Below are 25,742 nucleotides of genomic sequence, written 5' to 3'. Positions count from 1 at the left end.
AATTGGTATCTTACAGGACAGTCACAAATATTCGGAGTGTTTTTCAAGGCTTTTCATCAACCATTGTCTTAGAAGCACAGCTTCATTTTATGAAAGCAAAGCTGTAATTAACTGATTTAGTGATTAAAAGCAGAACCTCACAATGGAAGACTGTAGATAAAATGTAATTCTTTAAAATTAGGGCTTCTCATATCTATTATTTACTGAAGATGAATGTTGCTAAAGCTTTGTTACGTCTCTAAAAGTTTTAATGTTGTAGAGACTTTAATAGCATCTAACAGGATGAAAACAACTGGGTTTAAGTATATCTTATTCCTTGTATACTGTAGGAGCTTAAAAAAAAAGCTGATCTGTTACTCATTAAAAGGGAAAATGGTCAGTAAACATGCCATTGTGGTTCAAGGGATATAATACCTTTTTTTGAGTGTTCTCTAAAAATGTTCTATATAATTTATGGGTAACATGATACTGAAAGAGAGGTCTCAGCTGATAATAAAGGAGGATGAGTAAGACAAAATCCAGGGAGTTTCTGTGTTTTCAAATTACCAGGTTTCCTGAGAAGCAAAAAGACAAAAGCTCACTTGATCTGGATTTTCAGTATTAGTACAGATGGTGTCCAGAGGGCTTTACTTTTTGAGTTTTGGTTCTTCTTCTACTCTTTGTTAAAGGTTATTGATACAGTTCCAGACCAGTTAGTGATTTGGGGTCTGAGAGTTTTGGGGGAACATGCCAGGAGTCTTAAGCATGGGATAAAACAGAAAAAGCAAATATGCAAATATGGTGCCTATGTAGAAGAAGAGGGGACAAGGAAATACAGGCCAGTCAGATTAGTATGTTTCCAGAAATAATTTGGGAAAACTGTGCAAGCAAACAATACATAAATATTGCAGGCACAGGAATATGAATAACACTGGTATTGATCTGACAAGTACAAACAACTTTTTTTCCTTTTTTGTATCAGAAAAATACTGTAGAAGAAGGAAGTTGTAGCAGATAATGTGTACTTTAACTTCAGTAGAACTTCTGCTGTCTTGTGGTGTTTTTAGAAGCAAGCTAGGCAAATGTTGTCCATTATTAACCTATATTGTGCATTAAGTTAAAAAATCAGTTGTGAAAGATTCAATGCCAAAATGAAAGGAAGTATTGCATGGAGTTTTGCAGTGTGCTGGATTTTCAGGTTAGTCAGTATTTTCTTAATGAGTTGGATGATGGGAGAGATCATCTGACAGAACAGCTACAGAAAATGGTCCATCAGAAAAGCTGAAATCATGTTGGAGGATTTGGTTAGAATTTAGTATACTTCTGTTATGTTAGAAATTAATTACAAAAAAGTTTGGAAAGGGCTAAGTGTAAGTCTTTACACTTGTCTAGTGTAATCAACAGCAAAAATGCAGAGTAGGGAGCAGTTCATTAGGTACGGCTCTGTGGTATGGCTCAGAGAGTGAAAGACAAAGTGAACATGGTTGAGCAGTATCAGACTAACAAGGAAAACACCACAACCGTAGGTGTACATTGGAGTGAAATTTGTTAGACATTTGAAGTAATCTTTTTCCCTGTGCATCAAATTCTTCAGATGGGAGTATTGCCTCTAGTTCTGCACATAAAGAAGGGGGCTGTCAGTCCTGAAGAAAACTGATAGGGATATGCAGAAAGCACAACCTGCAAGAAAATATAAAAGAATGAGTCTTTTATTTTAGAAAATTTATGACAGTTGTCAAATGTGTAAAAAGGCTGTTTCAAATAATAATGGAATAATTTATTTTTGCGTATGCTTGAGGGATAGAAGAGAAGTTATATACCACTAGCTGCAGAAAGATTTCAGGTTGGATATTAGTAAAAACTTCCTAAAAATAAAACTTACCAAGCATTGAAATAGATTGTTCAGGGAAATTATAGACTCTCTATCAGGAGCTGTGTGTGTGAAGAATATGCACAAACATCTGAATTACTGACTTAGAGCTGGTTTTGTCCTGGAGCTAGTGAATTAATTAGATGAGTTCTTTCACTTTCTTGCATTCAAGAGTTTTTCTCAATCTGTGAAATACACAGCATTAAATTGAAACAAGGTAAATCGGACCAGTGTGATGAAAAAGAAAATTGCTTGCAAAAAAGCAATGTGATGAGATGTAAATACGGACCTTGCTTAATGTTTTTAAATAAATTCAAATGTTTGAAACCAAAAAACCATAAAAAGTCCAGAATTACGAAGGATAAAAACACTAGTCAAATCATATAGCTAGTTTCCTGGGGTCCTAATTTCACCGTTGCAGGCTAAGTTTTATAGAATTGCATACATATCTGTGATTGTTATGTATGTTAGTTTCATTGTTCATATTTTTAAATGTGTGAAAATGCTTTTCTGTCATTGTCGAATCCTTCTTGCCCAAACAAGGACTTTTCCCGTTTCTATCCATATAGAAAGTGTTCAAATCCTTATGGTTCCCGAGTGTTCCTGTATGTATAAGCCATGTTTCAGCAGGAGACCCAGCAGGAAAGAAATTATTGTGACTTAGAGCTCCAGGCGGGATCTTGCTGGGCTTCTAACCTCTGTGTGATGTGTCCAACATGTTTTATTATAGAATGTCTGTGTCACCAGAAATGCAGTGTTGTATTCGTAGAACCCAGATACAGAGTACCTACCACCATTACAACTGTGTTGTCAGATTCAGTTGGACAGTTACTAAAATGAACATAAATTAGACATGTAGCTGAGGGACATCACACAGAAGGGAAGAGTGATACCAGGTCTCACGTCTTTTGCAGTGTTTGGCATTTGGTTTGGGCCATTAGAGATAATACAGTTACCTGTTTCCTTTATTTAGTAGCCCGTTTTGATAGCTTTCAGAAAAATAGAGACCAAAAACTGCTGGGAGAAGCATTTAGAAAAGCATCAGAAATAGTGGGGAATGAAATTTTTTTCCTATTGGGTGGCAACTCACACCTAAACACTGTACAAGAAGGTGGTGGCCTCATGTATGTGTCAGTGGAAGAATTCTTCTCATTTTCATTCCAACCCATAAGTTCACAAGTTTCAAGGTCTCTACTACCCGGCTTAAATAAACAATTAAAGTAACCTATCCGAAACTGTACTGTTTGGCAATTTAATACAAAGTTTTGACTGGAAACAACATTGCAACCGTATAAGAGCCTTATTTTTCATATTTTTTAATCTCTAGATTTTCTAGAGACTTTTGAAGATGTGAAAAATCAGGAATTGGAACGAAAGGCACAATTAGAAGCCAACATTGTTGCACTCCTGGAACACTCGAGCAGGGTAAGGATGTAGCAGTGTTTCCATCCTCCTTCCCTAAGCTAGGACTTTAGACACACAGAAAGGAAGAGTGGTTGGATAAAGAAGGATGATGGATTTTATATTTTTACATTTACCTACATAATAGATTCTTAAAATGATTAAAGATTAAACCATGTACAGCTGTAGCTTAAAAAAGGATTCATTTAATTTCTCTGTTTCTCTGGGGGAAGAGTTTTGACGATATGTAATATTGTGACCAGAACAAAGAAATATCTTCATAGGTTCTATAACACTTCATCTCTGCTATAACTAACATTAATAAGGATAAACATTGCCAAATACTGCAAAGAAACCTACTGCAATATTTTGTTTATCCATTTGCAAATCTCAGTTCATGGTATTCTGTCTCTAGTATTACTGAACTAAAAATATTCCACTTGTCCCTCTGATTTCCTAAAAGCATGTCTGAAATACCCTGATGCATAATATTTAATGTAAATATTATAAATGAATAATGTAACAGTTCAGAAACTGTTCCCATTTGCAGTCTGCAAATTCTTTTCACTTTCAAGGCTTCTATTCTTTTATTGTTTTTGACTTCCATGAATTATGTTATAGAAAACTTTTATCTGAGTAATATTTTGATTCTATGATTATTTTAATTGTCTCCTACCTTTCTCAATATAGTACAACATAAGGTATATTTTAGGCACTGTAACTTACTTTGCAACAGACTTATATGGCAGCAGTTTATATTTGCTGCATTTTTATTTGATCTGTGCTGACCTGTCAATACTTCTCTTACCAGAAGCTGGCAGAAAGAGTCATTCACATTTAAATCACTCAAGTAACAGTGTCATAAGACAGGACGGTTTCTTACTTGTCGAGTTAACAGTTGTTTCAAAAATACAGCATGTTCTTATCATTATTGTTGGTAACACACAGAATCTGAATCATATGAAACAAATTTCATCTGTTACCAATCAAGAGCTGAAGATCATGCAGGAAGACCTCACTTTCAAATCAGATGAAATGCAGAAATCACAGAGCACTGCTAAGAATCTGATTACAGGTGAGATCAGCAATGGATTTTCTAATTAATTCCTTAAAATAACAAAGACTACCTGTATTGTTAAACTGACATCATGTAGAAGATTGACAATTATTAGATACCAAGTGATCTCCAAATATTAAATTACAGTGGTAAGTTCACAAATTGAAATGCTTGTGGGTAACAAGTTATTTCTTTTCCTCAATTTATTTTTATTTATTTATTTATTTGTTTGTTGTTTGTTTGTATGTATTATCTGATAGATGTTGTGTACTATGTATTTATAATAAGTATGTATATCTATTTATACTTACCTTACTATTATCACTAAATTATCATCTTCCTTGCACAGATATATGTTAAACAAGTGTATTTTAATACAGGGGTTGAATTGAGCTAGAATTTGATTTTACTAATACTTACCTCAAAATAAGATCTTTCATGATCTTGAAAAAGTATTTAATAAACTGAAGCAGAGTCTTCCACAGTTATCTAACCATGTATTATTTGTAAATGTAGTTCTTAGGGTCACTTACTTATGGTTTATGCTTTTCCAAAGGTATTTGTACCACAGGCAATTTATTGACAACAACGAACAGTTCTCAAATCCCAGGGCTTCAATTCTGCAGAGTGAATACTCATTTCGACTTTATTTTTAAAATACACAAATACTCAAATATTTATTAGCATCTTGATGGTGTTCTCTGTCATTTCAAAAAGCAGACAGTAGTTTTTCTTCATTCCCATTCCAAGTATCTCTTTACTTGCACTGTTTATGGTAGAATTGTCCTCACAATTCTGTATCTTTGCCAATATCATTATTGGTTCAGCAAACCTTTCCTTGTTTGTTTGCCTGAAAGGAAGGGGCAGAAATTAAGAACGATAAATCATTTTGTTAGAAGGCTGTTACGTGTTGCATTTCATAGTAATTTTCAAAATAGGAGTCGGTATTGTGACTTCAAAGTAGTTATGAGTAAATAAGTTTTCTGAGACAAAATGTTAGAGAAATTGATTTTCTGTTGTGGGTTTGAGCACTCAGTGTTTGCTTGTCTGCAACTACTCATTTTGCAGTTGTAATGTAGTTTAAATTTCTGGGTCTTATATTAAAAGTTCAAATACAACTTTTTGTTTTTTCATATAAGCACAATTTCTGACTATTGTACAATATAAGGATATTTTGGAAGCATGTAGTGCTATAGAAGTATTATTGAAAGAAAAATTTCTTTCTCTACAAGGGAAGAGGAGGAAGTTACAGTACGTAATTTTCAGCAGACAATTTAAATTACTCCTAAGTAAATGTCTGACAGCTAGGATTTACAGGTAGCATAACAAACAAGATTCTTTCAGAAATACAACGAATGCTCAGTTTGCAGAGTTGAAGTTCCTTCTGACCTTTGAGTTACAGCAGAGTCTTCTTCAGGATTCTTTTGTTATGATTAAAATCTGTATTTCCATATTTTCTTGCCATAACAAAGATATAAAAAGTCCACCAGCAGAACTCTTAAAAACATTAAAAAGAAAAGGAAACCATGAAGGGTAAACAAAAGTGCTGATAGCATAGTTTCCCAAAAACATTTCTCTGGGTCACTGTAGTTTGTTCTGAGAATTTACCACTGCGTACACACTGAATGCTAGATGCTGCAACTTCATGGCCTATCAGAAGGAACTGGGCTGCATCCTTTTCCTGTCTCTTCCCCTAGAGGAATTTTGAGTTTTTTTCAGTTTTGAGGTTTTTTCATTGAGTCTGCTGCTGGATAAAGATAAAATTTGCCCCTTCCAGTTTCTTTCTCCAGAAAGTGTGAATGGATAGGAATACTTATTGCAGTCACATTGTGGTTCTATTAGACGTTACAGTTCAATAATTTTTTTTACCTTTTTGGCATTTAGGTTGGTACTACTCTTTACATGTAATATGAATTCCATCTGGTCAACTATGTATAATTTTAAAATAACAAAATGCATATATTAGAACAACTACATGAAAGGTGAAAATGCTGGGATAAGACCTAATTAATCCTCATGAACATCTATAGTTGTTTTCTGCTATTTCTTTCCAATCTGAATTTTTTTATAACTGTATTTTTTTTTACTGTTCCTGACCTAAAACATTTCTTTATTGATGTCCTTAAGCATTTGTCTTTAAACCACAGTGCTGTAGAAACAAGAGAAGTAAAGCTGTGATCTCTTCAGTTGTGGTTTACAATCTGTCATTGATCAATACCAGAAACTTCATTGTGAAACTTGGAGCAGTTGTGAAATATTGTACACACGGTGAAAGTGTTTTCTTAAGCCCTTCGCAGTGGAAGGCAGACTGCGAATTACTTACATCCGAAGCAATCAAAAATATTTTAGTTTAAAATCCTTCTTTTAATTTTCGTGGGCACTTCTCATATTTATATAAATGATCCTTGCACATAGAGGACACTTTCAATCTTATGTTATGGAACAGCTTTATTCAGGATAATTGCAAATGGTACACAAAAATATTGGTTTTTCTTTTTTGTTTTTTTTAATTTTGTGGTTCCTAAAGACATCATAAAACTGCCCTGTAATAAGCCAGAAATGTTAATAAAAGGAAGTGTTTCACTCTAACATATAAGTATATGCATAAATACACAAGCAGAGAGATGAGTAGCAAAATCTTGCTCTGAGAGTGTTTTGATCAGGTAAGATTTTCCCATGTAAATCCACTGACGAAACTATACCCATAGTTTTTGGAAAGGTGAACTTTCTTTCTATCACATAGACACATCTATTTTCTTCTGCCTTAAAGATTTATACTACTTTGGTTAAGTTGGGGAGGAAATTTTCTGTCCTTTTTTCAGCAGATCAGCACAAATCTCAAAATGCAAACCTATGCCAAGAAAAGATTTTTTGTGCAGTCTCATCCCTCCAAATAGCCCATGTTGCCTGATACTTTGGAGTGTAGGGAAAAAACTGCATTATCTCTGTCATTCTTCTGCGTTAGACATAGATCTGAAATTTAAGAAGATGTAGCCATGTGTTTAACGTTGAGGAATGTGAATGAAATGCAATGACAGGTCAGGTTGCAATACCATCCAAACAGTCTAGCCAACATCTAGTCCTTCCCCATTCCAGGTAGATAGCTTTCCCCCAGACTGAGCCAAAGTATTTTCTTTTACTTTATTTTTTCTTCTCTCTCACATCTTCTGTCTGGACAGTTTCAGTCTCTACAGTCCTCTTTATGTCAGAATCCACCCATAGTTTAATTCCTTTAATTACCTGTAACTCTGTTATGTTTTTAGTGGAGTCTCCGAAATAAACACTATACATTGTAGCCCATATTGATGTTGTAAGCTGTGATTTTTTTTCTGTGGATATAAGAAAGTACATATGAAAGTTTTCCTGTACAAAGCCAATGTTTAAAGCAAGTTTTGAGTATTTGTTCTCCTAAAACTAAGTCTTATCCATATTCAAGCAGCTCAAATAAAAATAGCAGGATGCTAAAAAATAATAAAAATAGTTTTTCAATTTGTGTGCATCATTGCAATAAACTTCTTCTAAGTTATCACTGCTGCTTTATGATTGTAGTGCTATAATTAATTGTGTGGTGCTATAAACGTTAAAAATAGGAACAGAATCTGTGAAACAGAAGATCATCACATTTTCATTACTCTTCACTTATGGATTAAAAGACACTAGTTGTAGTGTATGAGTCTAACTTGTGGCATGGTTGTGAAGATTTTATTTCCTTCACATTAATAGTCCCATAAATATAAAAAATCAGAAATATATTTAGGAGGTGTTTATATTGGTTAAATATAACTTAAAGCTTTATATAATGGGCCATGTATAATGAAACAAAAAATACTGTTAATTAGAGATTGTGTGTTTGGTGGTCTAGAGAGTCAAAAACTGCAGATGGACTTACAGAAGATGGAACTGTTGGAGGGCAAGATGGTTGGTGAACTGGCTTCTCTTAAAGACAAGATTGAACAGACTAAAGCAGAGTTGGAGATCTACAATAATTTGCCAGCTCTAAAAGCATCAGGAGAAGAAAAGAAAAAGGTAACGAAAGGAATGAAAAAAAGTGTGTGCGTTTGAACAGCTTGTGGAAGGGAATCCAGTTTTGTGATTGAGAGTCATTCCTGACAACTGAAAAACAGGATTGTGCATCAGTGTAAATGAATCCAAATACTATTTTGCTTATATGTGTGACTTATTAACTGGGTACATTAGCAGGTATTCAACTGAGTATCTTTTGAGAACCTCCTTCCACAAAATCTACCCCTTCTATTTTAGCAATTCAGCTAAACTCTTATGTAATTTATACCCATAGCTTTGAATTTAGCAATCTAACAGAGAATGCAAGCAAAAGAGGATTTCCTACAAATTCTTAGTATCAGCATTCCTACTGGTTCTCATACAGTATTGTCTAAGCATACAACTTGGTCATAATCATTATTATTCTTGAGATAGAGCATGCAGTACTAGAGAAAAGCCTAGGAGTTCTTTAAGCATATGCATGTGGTCTTGTTCTAAAAGGAAAAATGTAGGATCTGGAAAGGTAAATTGAAGTAATGTGCATGAAGCCTATTGCAAGTGAACTCATCCATTAATCAGTTTGTGTTGGGCTTTTTTCCAACTAGAAACTCCAGGATGACAAAGAAAAATTAACAAAACGCAGCCATGCTTTTAAGAAAATAATGGAGTGTTTGAATACAGAATACGAGACACTAAAGAAGGAGCTGCAAGAAAATGAGACGCATTCTCAGGTATAGCTCAAGTTACATAGTATCCCTTCAGTTGTTTCTTTCTTGGGTTTGGTTTTCTCATACACATGAAGCATTGTACAGACAGAATCTGTTTGTTCTTTCTCAGTGAGTTTTCTAAATCGTGTGTTCTAAGTATGTAGCTTTACTTGCTGTTTTCAAACAAAAGTTAATATTGTGCCAACAAATGGCTTGTAAGCTTTGGATTACTAGCAGAGATCTTTCTGAGCTAAAAGTTTTGTGTGCCCTTTAAGTTTGTGTTAATGTTGCTCAGAACTCTACCTTCTGCCCTTCCTTTGCTTAAGTAGTTTGAGGATGAACTTTGAAAGAAATGGCAGGGAAAAAAAACCACTATTAATTAGCTAAAGATCCCTTTTGCTTTTAAAGTCATGGTGTTAATTTTTTTTCTTTAAATCTGTGCTATTAATTCCATTTTCCTTTTTCCAATTCTTCTGCTCTTTGCAGGCCACTGAAGTTTTAGGGTCTGTTCACATTTAAACAATTTTGGAATATATGTATGTTTACGTTTCAAAAGTGAATCAGGAAAGAAGATGTTTAAAACATCTTGAGCAGCTTCTATTCTTTCTTTATAGACACACATAAATTTCTCTCATTTTGGCATCAGAATTTTACTGGCATGTATGTTTGAATGCACAGAAGAGAAATAGATAACCTTAAAATAAGGTGGAAATGGAAACTGATTTTTTAAAGCATTTCACTTTTTTTATTGATTGACGCTGTTGAGATATTTGTCCTTTAGAACTGGGTTATTATTTTTTTTTCTAATACAGTAAAAGCTGAAGGTCATATTGTACGTTTAAGTTTACTTTCTTCTGAAATTAATGTCGTGGAGCAAATGAGAAGCCATAGCTCTAACTGAGGTATATGTGTCCATTTGTAGCATCGGATTATTATAATCATTCTAGGGTGATGATAGAAATCCTCAAAGCTACATGCCAAAGTGTGCAAGACCTGAGATACTGTTATCTTTTTTTCCAAGATTAAAATCTAGAGTTTAGGTAAATTGGAAATGCATGCCCAAACAGTGTTAAGATACTTGCATAACGTGGCTTAACATTTTATATAATATAGTAGTTGTACAGCATTTCTTCAGTTCATTAAGCTGTGGCAGTTATATTTTTATGTGTGTGAAAAGGATTTGTTTCTTTACTTTTTATGTCCTGAGTGTAAAAAAAATGAGGGTGAATTAAGGTATGTCTTACAATAACTGATTACTTGGCATGCATTAAGCATTTTGAAGCAAATGGCATTCATAAATATGGAAGACCTGGTCAATTTTGCAAGACATCAACTGGTCTTCAAGCAGTAACTATGAAAATACACTGAATCTTTCCTTTTCTCTGTGCAAGATAGTAAGTATTTCAGTTCCGGGCTCCTTTACTGATTGTGTTTGTGTGCAGCAACGTCTACAAAGAGGATAATAAAAATTCTATTTGGTCAGAAATACCCAGTCTTGGAAACAAATTATTGCCTTGTTTGCTGCAAGTTAGTACACTAGATAATTGATTCTTTACTGTTAAGGTTTGAGTTACACAGAAACTATTTTCGTCTCTTCCAGCTTAAGAGTAAGCTTTTAAGTTATATAGTGCAATGTTTTCCTTGTTTATTACCTTAGTTTCCACTTAAAGTTTAGTCTCAGAATGATTTTCAGTTTTGCTTTTAAAAATAACATCTGCATATCTTGAAATGCAGAACCTTGAACAGTAGCATCAAAAAAACAAATATAAAATTGTATTGCAAGGAAGCAGCCATCAATATAATGTCCACATTAGTTTCCTGTTGATGTTGAAAGTATTGAAGAAGTGCCAGCACTGAACCCACACTCCTACAATCTTCTTGCTGCAGCTCTGTTCTTATCACGACTTCTGGCATCAGACAGGAAACTTAACTATGGAAGTAAGGAAGTTTCTCCTGTGCAGTGCAAAGTCCAAGACAGTGTCAGGAAATATTGTATCTTTGGTGATTTTAGATCTTACTGATTCTAAGAAGAGATCCATCTAAATGATAAGAAGCATAATGAGAATTAGTATCTCCCTGAATTGTTCACCTTTTTATTTCTTGAATTCTCATCGATTTTTTCATCCGTCACTGCAGTTGCATGCAGTGCTTTTATAGAGATAGATTATGAAGTGCTAAATTATATATGCAGGTTAATCATCATCAGCTTTAAAAACATTGTGCCGTTGTTTCTCATTTCTGTGTTTTTATGTGAAATAACTTTGATCTTATGTTTTGATACAGTACAAGGCATACGAGGCACTGATACAAAATTATTTGTGTAAAATATGTGTGTAATTACTACTATTTTCATTTTTGGCTCTTTTTGTGTTTTCAGCTTACAAATTTGGAGAGGAAGTGGCAGCACCTTGAGCAAAATAACTTTATGATGAAAGAGTGTATCCTTTTCTTTAAGAAGTAAGAGTCAAATTCACACACTGTATTAATTGAGGAAGAAGTCTGTTTCCTCCAGCAGAATAAGACAGGATGGAATGGGCTGCAGAAGACAGCGGAGGAGGGGAAAGGCAATCCTTTGCAAATATCTGGTTAGTTGATAGATATTATATATAGCAAAACTTGCATGTGTTGTTTGAAACAATATTACAGGGTCCTAAATCATAATCTTTGCCTTGCAGTCTGGGATTTTTTCCTTCTTTCTAAGGTTTGTCACTAGGTTTTATACAAAGTTCATCTTCACATCTCTCCAGTCTTATCTGATGTTAATTTGCCAGTGTAGCATTGTTTGAAAACATGCTGGGGTGAGGGAACTGTCTTGAGCTCTCTCTTTATGCATTTCAAGTTAACAAGTTGTACTCCAGTAGTCCTGTCAGCAAAATTGTTACTTGTTGATTTGCAAATGGCTTTCATAAGATAGTTTTTGAAATTAGGAAAAGCACTGAAGTTTGTTTGAATCAGAACTGATGGTTCTTCTCATCTGATACTATTTTTCTATTTCTCTCCTTAGTTGTGATAGAGATCTGATTAGGACCAGGCTGCCTTTTTATTTTATATTCTAGGGACAATGAATACACTGCAATAAAATTACTTCTTTAAAATTATTTAATAAATAAATTTTATTGAAATCTCTAAGATGCACAAAATCACTGTTACATGATTACGTACAAATGTAATTGGTAAAGGTAACGTCAAAACTAGACGCCATCTAGTGTAGTGTGTTGGACAGTGAACATTCCTTAATGTCTCAGAAAATGGCATGGGAATGCATTTCAGGCAACTCTATAATAGCCCAGCCATGACAGAAATAACACTGATAATGATTATAATTATTGAGTAATTAATGCATATACGTATAGCTATATCTATATGTATATATATAATGTTGTTTCCTGCATGTACCATATATCCCATTTCTCAAATCTGGTAAGTGCTCCAATTCTTAGAAAAATATCTGAAAAAAGTCTTGGACAGTGTAATATAGTTGGAGCCACCTTCTCTTTGAGGGAGGCTCTATGGAAATATTTTATTAAGGCAATACTCTTTAACACAGTTTTTCTTAACAGAAAAGACTGTAAGGCAAATCAAGAGAAAAAGTTGATCAGGATATTAAATTATCTCCTAACTTGGTATGAAATATTACCTATCCAAGTGCAGACCCTTATACAGAGTACTTGTGTCTGCTTGGGCTAATGGAGAGGGACTTCTTTCTTGGACTGGAATATTGGTAGCCAGATTGTATGGCTGTACATCATTGAGTGCCATGAAATGGTTTGGTTTGCAGTGTAACAATAGACAGAGTCCTTCATGAGGGACTTGTTGAATATACATATGTATATGTGTATATATATATGTATTTAAAAACAAAAGTGACTCAGGCACATTATCACTTCCATTTTCTACAGTGCTTGTCATGAGATGGCAGCTAGTAAATTAATGTAAATCTTTTAGCCCCAGTCTGAGTTTTTCCACTATTTTCATCCTTTTATCCCTTGACAGTTTACACAGAAGGAAATGTATGGTGCTGTGGTTCCCCTGTGATCTGTGATTATGCTCATATTTATACTGGCAGTTTGTTTCCTTAATTATTTTAATCAGTCATAGCAACAAAAAGTCAGGAGAGTGACTACCGGCCAATAATGAAGAATTCAAGAAAGCTGGTCAAAGAACACAACAAAGCTCTCATAGAAGCTTTACAGAACACCAAGAACTGAATCCAGGCATTTCCTTCCTGCCCAAATGGACCAACGAGAGATGTGCAAAGGCTGCAAGGAAAGCCGGACTGCTGAGATCATTCACTCAGTGACATTCTTAAAATTATTTTTCCAGGTTTTTAGAAGTTGCAGGTTTTAATATTATCCCTCTTTTTGCACTGTTTAAAATTTTGAGAAATAAATATCTGAATTTTAGAAACAAAAAAGAAATACTGTCCAATGAGTTACTGAGGCTCATTGCTGAATTGCATCTCAAATGTGAAATTCTAGTCCGCTTTACCCACTGAATTTCTAATTGCCTTGTAGGAGGACTGCTTGACAGGCTGTCATATGCATTATCTTAAATTAAGTGTATAATAAGATACGGTAATATCAGCATACCACACCTATATGAATAGCAATTTATACCAAGTAAGGAAAGCATCTAAGGATGAGAAGCATCTTTTAAGGTCAAAACTGTTTCATAGTGTAAAATCTTACAATAAAAGCAAATGCCAGCAAATTTTCATTTCCTACTGGAGAGTTAACTTCCTTATTTTTTAAGATGTAATTATAAAGAGCAAACTCTGTTAAAAAGTAGTGAAACATAGCTTAGACTGATTTTGTGTGGAGAATTTTACTGCTATAGTATTCACCAGTAAAGGAAATAGCAGAGAAAATTATTTGTATTTTCTGCAATGTTTTTTTCCCTTCAGTTTCAAGCAGCAATGTCATATGGCACCTCTGACAAAAATCCACAAGAAGGAGTTTCAACATAGAACAAAAACAGGACTTAGAAAATAAAAATGCACTTTATGATACAGAAATTTTAGAAAATGTTTAGATTTAAAAAAATGTCCATTTATGCTCATCTCACATTCTACATAATACGTAATGTGTTTATGAACTGCTTATTGATCACTTTTTTCACCTGGTATATTGTAAGCTAATCCTGATCAAGTAGAAAAAGCACAGTTACTTTTGATAGAAATCTTAGCTAAACAGTAAACTAGGCTTGTAGAAAGAAACTACTAAAAAGAAGTGCTATCTGGATTTATAGTTGTTTTGCTTTCTTAGAAAAATTTTCCAGAAAAGAAGGTAGACTATGCACCTCACTTCATGAAACTGGAGTAGAAAAATTATTAGGAAATCTTCTGACTCCATTAAAATAGTTCTGTATTTTTGTCACTAATTTCCTCAAATCTGTGATTGTCATTTTGAGTGTAAAGAAATCTGTAAGATAAAGATAATGAAGATTTGTGCAGAGAGCACTGTGTTTGCTAATTCAGCACACTAAAGGGTGTTGCTTTATATATTTAGAATATTTAGAGATAATGGAACAGTATTTCTATAAACCAAGGACAGTTATCTAGGGGAAATTCCCACTAAAGTCTCTTCCTTCCTGTCAGAGTTTCAGCTGTTCCAGAGAAAGCCCATTATTTGCAGAGGTAAAGTTGAAGTCTAATATTCTCACCAATCAAACTATCAGCCAGAGATCACCTCCTGAATTCCACTTGTGCTAGAATAATATATTGTAATGAACAATGGAAAAAAGCTGCAGACTGAATAAACAGACTGCTTTGACTTTGCTTTCTCTCAGGGCAGGGAAAGGTTTTATTCCTTGGCAGTGATTCTGTAAGATAGCATGGTAAAGTTTACAGGTCTTTGCTGTGTTCTCAGGCGGTACCTTTCATGAAAGCCCTTTCTCCAGGATGCTGCTCTTTTCCTTATTCTACTGAAGGATCTTCACATAACCTGTTTCTTTGTAAGAATCTCATCACTTATTCTTTCTCTTAACAATTTACCCATATGGTCCTTGATAGCAGTCATAGAACCCATGAAAAGAGCTGTGTGGTTTCTGAGCGGTGAGCTATGTGGCAAGGGTTTCCTCTCTGTCTGGAAGATTATTAACTCAATCCTAGTAGTGAGCTGAGTAAATAGTACCCTTTGTAGTTCCTCAGATACTCAAGTATCAGTGGAAATCATATTTTCTTTAACTCTTTATCTTTTTTTTTTAAATATGGTTTGAGTACCAGATAATGTTTTTTCACTAAAGCTCTCGTATGTACATCAGGACACTAATTCAGTAACAAATTGCTCTTTACCCAGGCAATCTTTTATCCATTTTATACTATTGACTTCAGACTGAGAGGACATGAATTAACTGGCAGCATCTGCAGAATGGAGATATTTAAAATCCCTTCTGCTCACCTCTCTCACCAGGACTGAGTAAGTATCACCTCCCTCAGTCTGCTTGGCAATGCTCTTTTTAACTTGCCCCAGAATACTGCTGACCTGTTTTGCTGTGCATTGTTGGTTCTTACATCAGCAAGGGCTCCAAGGTCCTTTTCAGTAAACAAGTATCCAGCCCCTCAGCCCTCAGTGTGCATCCATGCCAGATTGGTCCTCCACTGGGGCAGTATTGTCCATGTATCTGTGTGGAACTTCATTACATTCTTGGCTGCCTGCTTTACCTGTTTAGATCCCTCTGAACAGCACTGCACCCATATGGTGTATCAGCCACTCCTCCCAGCTTTATGTCATCTGCAGACTTTCTGAGGGTGAACTCTGACCCATCATCCAGGTCATCAGTGAAAAGATTAAAGTATTGCCCTCATTTAAGTACTGCCCTCATATCCATGGCGATGGTATTCCATACTCTCTGGCCTCCAATTGAGCTTCAGTTCCCTGACCACACAGTGAGTCCCAAGCCTGCTTATTTAACCATACTTTGCCAGCTTATGTATGGGGATTTAATGGAAAACTCTGGCAAACACCTTGCTTATATTGAGGTAAACGACATCCACACCTCTCTCCTTGCACATTGAGTTAGTTGCCTCATTGTGGATGGCTATCAGATTGGTTAAGCATAATTTCTGCTTCATAAATCTCTGCTCTCTTCTCATGATCAACTTCCCATCCTGGGACATCTTATCCAGCCTTAGTTGCTCCACAATTTTTGAGGGGACTGAGATGAAGTTGACCAGTCTTACCATTCCCTGGATCACTCTTCTTGCTCTCCTGAAGGTAGGAGTAACATATTCTAACTTTCAGTACTCAGAAGCCTCTCCCTTACCACCATTTAAAAAAAGGCACTCAGGAATGACCTTGCAATGCCTTAAGTCAGCTACCTCTCTACACATGTGGGCGAACCTCAACAAGCTCCATGGAATTACGTCTACGCAGTTTATTAAACGTTCCCATACCTAGTCCCCCTTCAGTAAGATGCCATTGAGGCATTAGGATGCCAAGTTTGGCAGTTACTGTCACTCCACATTCCACTCCAATAACACACTGTGTGAAAAGAAGCATTTCAGTTTAAAAGCCATCAACCAAAGGGTATGTTTGCTGCCATGTTATTTGTGCTTGAGGACAAGGACAGGAATGACTGCTATTGTTCCCAGCTGACGATGGCGTGACAGTGCACCAGCCTTGTTCCCGTGTGTTCAGGGATATCATATCTCCAGGCAAACTGTATTTTTGGTGCAAGCAAAGGTTGATCCTCTTGTTGGTCTTCCTGCTTCATCTTGCCTTCATTACTTTTCATGGTGATTTTAAAAAGCTTGTTTTTCTTTCAAAATAAGTTTATTTTTAAATTTCTCTTAGTAATCTTAGAAAACAACAATGCAATATTCCTGTGTGCAATTCCAGACAGGCAGAACACTTAAGAGTCCTTTCTGCCTAACAACTTTAGTTAATGGCTGTTACTGCTAGTATCTGCTGTTTCACAATTGTAGGAACATATTTCCAAGGTGAAGTGTTAGTTCTTTCAGTACACTTCTACTTTCCTGCTGCAAGCATAAAACAAAAATACAAGGCATATTGTAGGTCTTATGAAGAGGTGTTAGCCATTAGAATGTCTTGGTTTGACGAGAAAGATATTAAAAACTTACTAACTCTTCTTAAATCATCTGCTTTGAGCGAGCTCCTTGGTGTTTCATGGTGAGAAGTCATCCAGGTGTGGTGGATGTAGCAATTGGAGTGAAAACCCTTCAGATTCTGAAGATGGTCCTAAAATTGGAGTTCCCTTCAACACCTGCATGGTGTGAATAGCAACCGAGCACCAAATGATGCATGTGCAGAGCAAGACTCTGAAATGCAGGTCAGTCATTCAGAAGGGAACTGGATTACTTCCAAACAAAATAGTTGTCGTATTTTTTCTTTTTGAGTCAAGAGGAAGGAAGCCTTTAAGCATTCACTGCTACAGAGATGATCTGAATTCAATTCCTAGCTTTGATCAGTCATTTGTTGGGATTGACAGAATCTTGGAGCAGAGGAAGAAATATTCTTGCACTGACTTGCACTCAACAGTTAGAGGTCCTCCTTTCAGGAAGGAGGACTAACTGAACAATACGCCATATGTGTGAAAGGGGAGGAAATGTTACACATTAAAAAAAAAAAAACAAAAAAACAAACAAAAAAAATTTATCCACTCTGTTTCCTTTTGTAGAGCTAATTCCTTGAAAGCTACGTTCATATAAAGTGACTGAGCTCGATTCAGTGAGAACTGGTGTCTTTGTATCACCCCCAAGATTTCTGCTGTGCAAAGGATGAGTAAGGTGCAAGACCTCTGTCTCCAACATACAGCTCAAGTTTGCCCATGAATACTTGTGATGTAAGGGGGGCTCAGCACCTCTTAAAATTAGGAAGAAAAAGAAAATAGTGACTATAGTAGAAATTATCAGTTGCATCAGTGACTTTAACAGCTGTGCATGAGAGACAAAATTCTAAGTAAAGCCTTCAGATTTCCAAGATTTCTGCAAGATTGCCAGTCCCAAATTTGGAAGAAGAGGCAAGTGGACAGCAAATTTATCACTAAGTTGTACCTGTTCAAAATCACTATTAAAAAGCACCATTAAATCATACTAACAGTGTGATAATTAGTTAGTAAAAGATAGTAGATCCTGCGAACAGGATATTAAGAATTAATTTTTGTAACCTTAATGGCTGAGGGCACTACTCCTGAGATCTAGTTGACATGACTCATTTCCTGGTCCTTGTAAAGAATAGTCCAATCTTCAAAGATCACATGCATTAAAAGGCTTATGGAATTAATCTTTATTTCTCCAGACAGCAAAAATATGAAATTTCCCTTGTTCATGCCCTTTTACATTAAGCAGTAATCGTATTATTGCTGTGCATAATTTGGGGAGATTTAATATCAATATCTAAAGATATTTGGGTATACAATTGTTGCCATTAAATGTAAATATACAGACTCATTTGTCCTTAAAAATATATTGTAAAAAAATACAACGAAAGTAGTAGAATAGAGAAGCAAATTTTTTGTCCTACTGACAACAGGCAGGCCATGTATGTTCTGAAACATACATGAAGCAGTTTTCAGAGGAATACGAGTGACTCACAAAGTAGAATTTTCAGAGTGTAACTGTTGCACAAACGGCCTAATGTCCTTCACAGTAACTTTACTGATACAGAAGCTCTAAAGTACTCCTGTGTTTTTTCATCAGGTGAGCTTTCCCTTTGAAAGAAACCTGAGATTCCCATCAGGTTATGTTTAATTCCATTCAATAAATTCCCTTTCATTTCAGCATCAGGGAAGACAGGAAAGAAACAGTTGCCTTTGGTTAAGGCCATTCTGTAGACTGCTCAATACTCAGCCATTTTCCAGGCTATGTTCTTGAAGAGAAACTCTTTTTAGAAAAGAAAACAAGAATCCACAAAAGAAGTTGATCACAGCTATTTTACAACCCCGAATTGCCTTCTAAATATGCATATGCAAGAGAAGCAGTAGAAAAAGCATAAAGAAACTGCACCTCCTCAGAATGAGGCACAGCAAGAAACTCCATTACCTTTTCTGCCTCACCTTAAAGTTTCTCAGAACCACTCATTTCAGTAGCATTGTTCCTCCATACTGTCCTGTCCATGTTTGCATGACGCGAACCCCAGAAACCTTTACTTCCCTCCCACCTCACTGAAGTGGGAGGGGTAGTGCTTATCCTGAGTGCTCACACCAGCAGCTGCACGTCCTCTCCCTGGCCTCCTGGCTGCTACATCTCACTTCCAGGTGGTCCCAAGTAAATGGCTTAGGGCCATGTTCCAGAGGAGAACTGATTCAGAGGATCTATTTGAGAAAAGAAGCTTAAACCCCATAATTTGTGAACCTTTGTTTCACATTAGCTGACTGTGATAAGTAATAATTCCTAAGGTTCCTTTACTGCCTCCTACTAACACATACTAACATCACGTCAAGTCCAAACTAATGGCTTGGTTCCAAAAAATATAATACATCCAGATACTACAAGAGGATATGTGATTTCTGCTAACACATCTACCTTACTAAAGAAGTGCAGTGGCATTGTTTCTTTTTCCTCTTCACATATTTCCATGTGGTACAGCATGTATGAATGGGTTGTCCTTGAGACAAGTATGCTGCTTATCTAAAGAGGAAAGCCTGGTGTCAGTAGTTCAGGGCACTTGACATCATAAAATTAGCCTTCAGCAAAGAGAGTTATGAAGAGCCATGTTTAATGCTAGGGTTATATTTACATGTTGGAAGACAATTTGTTTCCCTGCTGCAACTAGTTTGAATTCATACATGCCATTATGTTGGGGGTTAAGATGTAAAAATGTTTGAATCAGCAGTTAACACTCAACAAAACTGATGTTTCTGAGGGGAACTCTGAAACTTTTGGAGTCTTTCCAAGTACCTTTAGAAAAGATGAGAGTGTGGTCTATGGGGCCAAAATACAGCTACATGCCTACCTGAGGATGTGGCAAGGATGCTTATTGGATAGCCTGGTAGTCAACAGCCTGGTAATCAACAGCCTCAAATGCAATAAAAGTTAGAGTAACTCAGTACCATATTTTATTCCTTGTGCCATCCTTAGTTTTAATCCGATTTCTTCTACTGGACATCTGATTTTGCCAAAGGCTATTTGGAATTCTTCTGGTCATTAATAGTGAATTCAGACTGAGATTCAGTATCCCCCTTAGTTAGGGACTGTCTGTCCTTAGAACAGAAATTCTACTGCACTTCTGTGTCACTCATTAATCCAAGGGTGATTAGATCATACAGTTTCTACTTCATGGGACACAAAATTGATATGACCTCCCTTAAAAAAATACTTACATTCCAGTCTCATTAAATATAAGGATGAAAATATGAAAGGTAGACCTAGCAGACACCTAATGTTGTGAGAGTAAGTCAGAATATTGAAATCCTTTAAATTCTGCAGTAGAAAAAGTTTATAATGTGATTAATTTTGACTTCAGTAGGAGTAGTATTTAACCTGTGGCACTTAAAAGCTTTCCAAATAGAAACAGACCTAAGTGGAATATTTTATTGTTTGCTGAATCATAGATTCTATTCTTTATTTCTTCGAAAATGAAGTTTTGTAATGAAACAAATCAAGTACACAATCTGCTGATGCTGGTACCCTAAACAAATTCTAACTTGGGTTAGTATGTATCTCCTCCCTTCTGGCTTCAGCAGGGCTTTGCAATCTTCTTGTATTTGTGGAATGCTGCATGTTCAGGCTGTCCACTCTGTCTTGGAGATAAATAGCTACCTTGTCATCATGGCAGATGAAATGATCAGTAAGCACAAGTTGGTTCTTCGCAGAAGAATGAACAGCTCAGCTGGCCCATTTTTCATACTCCAAAATCAGTATCAGGAGCATTTCTTTGTATTTAGGTGTATTTCAAATGGAAACATGATGCATTTCTCCTCTGTGACCTCTTTACAGCAGGAAAGTGAGATTTAAGTGAAAACTTTAAAAACCCCTCTAGACTTACAATAGCTATATGAAGAACCACAGCTTTGACTGCAGTTGTTTAATTTCCCTCTCCTTCCTCCCTGCTCCCCATCCCTCAACAAATCAAAAGACATTAAAAAATAATTAAGGACTGGCCAACTTATAAGCAGGTTAAGTGAACGACAAAACAGTTATCCACTAGATAGGAAATATGATAATACTTAATATCTGCTAATACAGTAACTATTCTGATATTGGAGGGATCTCTACTTGCAGGCTTATAAAAGCTAAGTTGGAAAGGGATAATCACTGCTGCTTCACATCTAAGAGTAGAAAAGGAGCAGATGTTCTCCAAAATCTAAAATGGATAAAATACATGTGGTTTCTTTTCTTTAGTCTGAAACCAAACCACATTAATATCTTATATTCTGCCTCCTTTAAGCGTCAAAAAGGAATTGTAGTAGTGTTTGTACCTCATACTGTGTTTTTGCACCCAAAGAGTATTTGCAGTATAAATTTCGACCTGGTTTGGCTTTCAGTTATGTGGAGGGACAGGAGGGACACACATAAGGAAGTCTGGGCTGCTGCCTTCCCATTTGCTGCGGTTGTAACCCTTCTCTCCATGTGGCAATAGATCTTGGGTGTGAAGGACTTCCTCTGTGAAATCTACACTATAAGCAAAGACTAAAAAGGAAATTAAATCAAAGTAGGATAACCCTATACCCTATTTCCAAAATTATGCTGAACATTCCTTTTTCTGTACTTCCATAAAAGTAATTCTGTCTTGTTGGCATCTTGGCAGGACTACAGAACTTCCAAATGTTATATTGCCATGGATCATGTTTAGTCAAGTGGTAACTAAAATTGCTCTTTATTTTCAATTCTGTTTATATCTTTGAGTGCTGCCTTTCCAATTATTTAATTTTTTTCTTGCTTTTCTTTATATTTTTTCTTTGTGTTTTTATCTTCCTAGTTTCAAGACCTCCCTGAGTGATGCGGGCATTTTAATCCCACTGAAGTCATAATAAATCTGTATGAGATTTACTATTACAACAAGTTTTCAGTCTGTTTCCAATTGTCAGATGTAAAGAAAAATTGTTTCCAGTAAAACACATGAACTAAGGGAGTAGTTTGCCGGATTGTGGATGACTTTGGTCTATACTGGATTCAGCTGGCTGCTTTGTTACTGTTTACTTCTTATTTTCATTACTGCGTGCAAAATGCATTGCAGCTAGCAGCTTACATGTGGATTAAATAAATAAGGGAAAACACGATAGCACCCTGAGTAGTTAGCCGACCCGGACTTTAAGGAGATAATAACACTTTCCACCTACTGTACCTAGGTGGAGGATGTTTTACTTGCACTCCCCCGCCTACTGGAGGATGCCATCATTGTTCCTATTCTGCTGACTGTGAACAACAGCAGTGCCCTGCTTCTCTAGCAGCTCCAAATAATTGTTTTGATGTATTGCTGGATGGACGGGATTTGCACTGCCCTGCAGTCCTGCTGATACAAAAATGCCTTTAAGATCCTGCCTTTCCCATCCTAATCTACAAAGGAAACAGGAAAAAGGAACTTAAACTCCCTGTACTCAGACAGCAATGAGACTGTTCCAGCCTGCGCCAGTGCTCTGATTTCTTGCCTGTGACTTGTAAACAGCGTACCATGCAGGATAAGAGTAACTGCTAAAGGTCTACCCCAGGGAAAGGATACTCCATGAGTGACTGTAAGAACTGGATGGATACACTTTGGAAAGCATGGACCCTCTAGCACACCTAGTTCTCTATGGATTCAGCCTGTTGATTTCAGGTAAACTTTGGCTTTAATTGCTGTAATGGACCTGTCATGCTTTTCTTTGTTTTTCACACAGTATGCACCTATCCTTTGACTGTCTATCTTTCACTCCAGCTTCTGCTTTTACTGATTTAAGTACTCATGCTTGTTTCAGTGAGTCCACTTTTCTGTGTAGAGCTCTTACAGCGGATCAGAGCAGGACTGGAGCCAAGCAACTGGGGGTGATTTAAACTATATGTAAGATCAATTGCTGTAGCTTTCAACTGTTGAAGTTATTTGTTGACACATGTTGCAGCAGGGATTGTTTTCTGCCTAATGGTACTAATTTTTTCATACATCTAATAACTTTGAAAACATTGGTATCTTTCCCTAAGAAATCTGTTCTAAATACAGAGTAAATGTCAGCTTCTTCTGTGACTGACTTTTTGATCTAGCTGTGCACTTGATGTGTGTAGCTATTCCAGTATCTGATTTTAAACAAGATTCCACAAGTGAAATTTAGATGAAAGTCAGGGAACAAAAAAGGGGGAAAAATACAAGATCAATTAAAAACATTTCAAATACAGTTATACAGAATTATCAGCAAACGTCATTAGTTCAGCAAGTCAGAAATTATCATAAGATACATCTGTAGAAAGGCATACAGAAATATTATACTAATTCAAATTTAGTTTACAGTAATTTCAGCATTCATGTTAGAGATACATTGCTGAACCTATCACATATAGAGCCCTGAGGAAGACTGTCCTCCTGCCATCAGATTCAAAGTTACTCCACATTTGAGTATTGCTTTTACAATCCTCATTTTAATTTTCTAGTCAATTTTTTCTGCAAAAATCTGTAAAAGAAAAATACAAGTCACATGATAACCTTAGACTCAACTCACCCTTGACCATTTTATTGAGAAATATATAGATTGTTCCAGTCCATCTTACAGGAAAAATGTAATGTGCTTGTAGAACTGCAAATTGTCCTGCAATGAAAACCAGAAAGTAGCAAGAAAGGGCAGAAGTCCTCATTTCCATGCAACTTTCTTCACAATTGCTTTGCACAGATCTTCTTGATTAGCAGCATGCTAACAGCTGTTAACAATAAAATTGCGAATTTGAGATGTTATTTTTGGTATCTATAAAAGGCTAGAGGTTAATGCAGAGAGAAAAAAAAAGTTTTTAATCTGTTGAAATCATGTTTGGAAATATTCTTATCTAGCTATTGCTCTAATGGGTTGCATATTGTAATTACTAATTCCTCTTCTTTGGCTTCAATTTCTTGATTGTTTAGCTGCACATGGATTCAACCTATTTGCTCCTCAGATCACTCCCAGCTTTACACTTTTTGGAAATATCTGGTGCTGTAAGCATTATGGATAGAGAAGTAAAGAAAGTCCAGTTATTCCAATCCTTTTCCTTTGCCTCCTGTTCCTCTGCATGGTGTCATATACCTGTTTGACACAGACAGCAACGACGTTCATTATGTCACAAGTACAGGAGAAACAAGTAATTTGCAGAGATTAGATAAAAAAATGCGGAGAGCACAGACAGCCCAGCACCGATGAGCTGCCGGTCACTGCATTTTCCACAGAGGCTGACCGGCGAGGTGTGTGCTGTAGTCACACCCATCTCAATAGATCTGTCAGCTTTCCCGCTTTTGTTTGAGAATGATATCATGTTTCCTGGGGCGAACAGTGGAAGACAATGCGTGCCTGCTTTCCTCTAGATACTGCAGGCGGAGTTCAGGAAAGCAGGAATGAATTCCCTGAGCAGGGGAGGGTCTACACTCAGCACAGACACTGAACTGGCTTAACTTTCTCCCAGATGATTGTGGGCTTCTCTGGGTTTCTTCTGATTTCTTCTCTGGTGTTGCTGGGTAGGCACAAAACCCACTCCACCCTCTTCCAAGGTGAAAACCACTGACTTGGCTCCCATTAGAAGAAATGGCCTTTGCTTTAATGTCTTTTTATTTTTAATAGCAGTACTCCATAAGCAGCTAGAGCTAATGATCCAATTTGGTAGGTGGCATTCAAAGAATATACAAATGCTCACTTTTGCACTCTGTACATTCCATAGCAAATGTTCAATTAAACTGATAGGAAGTTGAATTTAATCCTGCTGGAATTCTTCAAACTAGACTTAGTATCACCACATGTTTTTTTCTTTTGATTGTTAATGTCCCTGACATTTTGGACCAGCAAAACTATGCTGACATCTATCCTGAAGTATGGATTCAAATACCAAGCTTGTGGCTAGGTTCAGTCTGTTAAGTTCTGACCAAAGAGGAGCTGCAGATTTACTTATTCCTCTAAAGGCAAGGAATGAGTGTTCCAGCTAGTGTTTTGCCTCAGAAATGTCTCAGGCATCCTCAGGTATTCTCAGATGGTCTAGAGATCTGCCTGCAGTTTCTCACAGTGAGCTAACTATCAGAAATGTTCAAGTGAGCCTTATTTTAGCAAGATGATCACCACCAGTAAAGGATTGGTGAAAACCAGCAACAATTACAATTAGCTTCAAGAACATTTCTTTGACTGTTTCTATCAGGAAACAAATACATTGTCAAATGTCTCTATTCTCCAAGATGGAATTTTCTGTGCTACAGTTTTGCTGTGCCAATAATCTTAGATCCAGTAGCTTTTCAAAAATACAGGATTTTTTTTCTGATTTAGCTGTTGGACCCATATATGGTAAAAGACTCAAAAGATTGTATTAGCCTTTTTAGAAAGAGGTAGCAGTGGAGCAAACCAGTACAGTAGCATTCAATAGCTCTCTATCATCTATATTGATGGCTGTATTTTCTTTGGTATCAGTAGATGTTATGAAAAAAAATCTAAATTGTCATTATTATGTGACTCATTTTCATACTTGGAAGGTTGAACAGCTTTTAACATACATTACCAGACAGACATGCACCTTTAGAATGCTGTAGGCTTTTCCAAATGACAAATCAAAACTTTTATTTGGATTGGAAAGTTCTAACAATTTTGTTTCAAGACTTTTATTTCTCTTTTGAAGCTTAAATTAACCAAAAGAAAA

The 25,742-nt window shown here is 36.1% G+C and overlaps 2 protein-coding genes and 1 long non-coding RNA gene across 7 annotated transcripts in view; 2 read left to right on the top strand and 1 right to left on the bottom strand.

Moving 5' to 3' along the window:
* IFT74 (intraflagellar transport 74) overlaps positions 1–13,726 on the top strand; it is a 35,837-nt gene extending 22,111 nt beyond the window's left edge. For both annotated transcript variants that reach the window (XM_088156174.1, XM_014884089.2), the window contains exons 15-20: positions 3,177–3,274; positions 4,199–4,325; positions 8,170–8,333; positions 8,915–9,040; positions 11,394–11,454; positions 13,109–13,726. In XM_088156174.1, the coding sequence (XP_088012300.1) occupies positions 3,177–3,274; positions 4,199–4,325; positions 8,170–8,333; positions 8,915–9,040; positions 11,394–11,454; positions 13,109–13,224 (692 nt within the window). In that variant the 3' untranslated portion in view covers positions 13,225–13,726. The remainder of the gene's footprint in view (positions 1–3,176; positions 3,275–4,198; positions 4,326–8,169; positions 8,334–8,914; positions 9,041–11,393; positions 11,455–13,108) is intronic.
* LOC148219710 (uncharacterized) lies at positions 126–19,139 on the bottom strand. Of its 2 annotated transcripts, none has more exons than XR_015799326.1 (3): positions 19,031–19,139; positions 4,728–5,157; positions 126–1,659 (listed from the first exon to the last, which is right to left on the bottom strand). It is a non-coding gene; the product is annotated as an uncharacterized LOC148219710 (long non-coding RNA). The 2 variants fall into 2 exon arrangements; XR_015799327.1 differs by having other exon boundaries at positions 4,841–5,157.
* Positions 11,506–25,742, top strand: part of TEK (TEK receptor tyrosine kinase) — a 49,781-nt gene continuing 35,544 nt past the window's right edge. Inside the window, exons 1-2 of one of the 3 annotated variants that reach the window (XM_088156170.1) lie at positions 11,506–11,601; positions 15,313–22,731. In XM_088156170.1, the coding sequence (XP_088012296.1) occupies positions 22,680–22,731 (52 nt within the window). In that variant the 5' untranslated portion in view covers positions 11,506–11,601; positions 15,313–22,679. Of the gene's footprint in view, positions 11,602–13,876; positions 22,732–25,742 lie in introns of those variants that run through there. The other 2 variants (XM_088156171.1, XM_088156172.1) reach the window with 2 other exon arrangements.

The sequence above is a fragment of the Sturnus vulgaris genome, chromosome Z (genome assembly GCF_052056855.1).
Source record: "Sturnus vulgaris isolate bStuVul1 chromosome Z, bStuVul1.hap1, whole genome shotgun sequence".
NCBI lineage: Eukaryota > Metazoa > Chordata > Aves > Passeriformes > Sturnidae > Sturnus > Sturnus vulgaris.
The sequence above is the reverse complement of the archived record's forward strand: the minus strand, read 5'-3'. Positions and strand labels throughout refer to the sequence as shown.